Below are 1,129 nucleotides of genomic sequence, written 5' to 3'. Positions count from 1 at the left end.
TTCAGCAGGTAACCCACGGCTTGTGATGGAAACAGGTAATTCCTGCTTGCAGCTGTTTATATGCAGGCAGAGATGTAGCCATGTAAATGTGTTATCAATTCTGACCTTTCAGTTATGTGTGCTGGGTGTTTTTATACCAAAAAATGAGCTCCGTTTAAAGCAAATCAGGAGACTAAGCCCCTTTCATTAGAGTAAGAATTTAAGCAAGTATGCTTTGATTAAATTCTCACTTGCATGTCTGATTTTATATTTACAAGGATCAAAAATCTATTGCTAGCTATTCAAAAATACGATTTGAAAGAATGGAAAATAATAACCGTCATTTTTGTGGTCTAAGATACAGTTTCTCACTTTGCCGTGGCCTGGTATGGAAAGGTGCCTTGTCCAAAAACCTTGTCTTGAATGGCCCCCAGGAAAATGTGCTAAATTAACATACGGTGAAATTCAATGTAAATGATTACTGAGGCAGAATTCTGAAATCTTCTGTGATCCTTGTTTCACCTCTTCTAACCTGAGACTTCTTTTTTCCCTTCAGGATGGCCCTGAAGCTGGGCAAACGGTGAAGGTGAGTGCTTATTATGCAGAGTACAAATTAAGAGACAATTATAAGAACTAATAACAGATCAAAGCTAGTCATCTGCAGACCATTGCTGTATTGTTATTTTATCCTTGAGATAAAAAAAAATCCCAAGTGTACAATAGCTGTAAATACTTTTTATTGAAATTGCACAGTATAATGTTCACAGGTTTTCTTTCTAGACGAAGATTTTCAATCATGAAAATATCTTTTCTAAGCTGCTGGGTGTATTTATGGAAGGAAAGCCTTAGAAAAGAGGCATCTATTTAAGTTTTTTTGTTTGTTTTATGGAGAAAATATTGCCCTTCCATTCATAGTCTCTTTGTTTGTCTCTTTATTGCCTAATGAGTTGTAGCTAATTATAGGAACGGTTAAACTGAGCCACATTATGAAAATACACCTTTTGTCTATGCTTTCTCTCTACATATTCATACGGCATTCTTGTTGTTGAAGTTCAAATGTAATGGAGCCAGTGAAGCTTAAAAACCGATTTTTAAGTGTACTTCTGAAAAAAAAAAAGGGGGGGGGGTGGGGGGGAAGAGAAGGGTTTTT

The 1,129-nt window shown here is 36.2% G+C and overlaps 1 protein-coding gene across 1 annotated transcript in view; it reads left to right on the top strand.

Annotated features, from left to right (window-relative positions):
- The window catches only part of FHIT (fragile histidine triad), a gene marked incomplete at both ends in the record, with an annotated part of 1,200 nt that extends 635 nt beyond the window's left edge, over positions 1–565 (top strand). Inside the window, one exon of the mRNA XM_010140209.1 lies at positions 536–565. Within this exon, the coding sequence (XP_010138511.1) occupies positions 536–565 (30 nt within the window). The remainder of the gene's footprint in view (positions 1–535) is intronic.
- Positions 566–1,129: the final 564 nt, after the last annotated feature.

This window comes from Buceros rhinoceros, unplaced genomic scaffold (genome assembly GCF_000710305.1).
Source record: "Buceros rhinoceros silvestris isolate BGI_N320 unplaced genomic scaffold, ASM71030v1 scaffold13167, whole genome shotgun sequence".
Lineage (NCBI taxonomy): Eukaryota > Metazoa > Chordata > Aves > Bucerotiformes > Bucerotidae > Buceros > Buceros rhinoceros.
The sequence above is the reverse complement of the archived record's forward strand: the minus strand, read 5'-3'. Positions and strand labels throughout refer to the sequence as shown.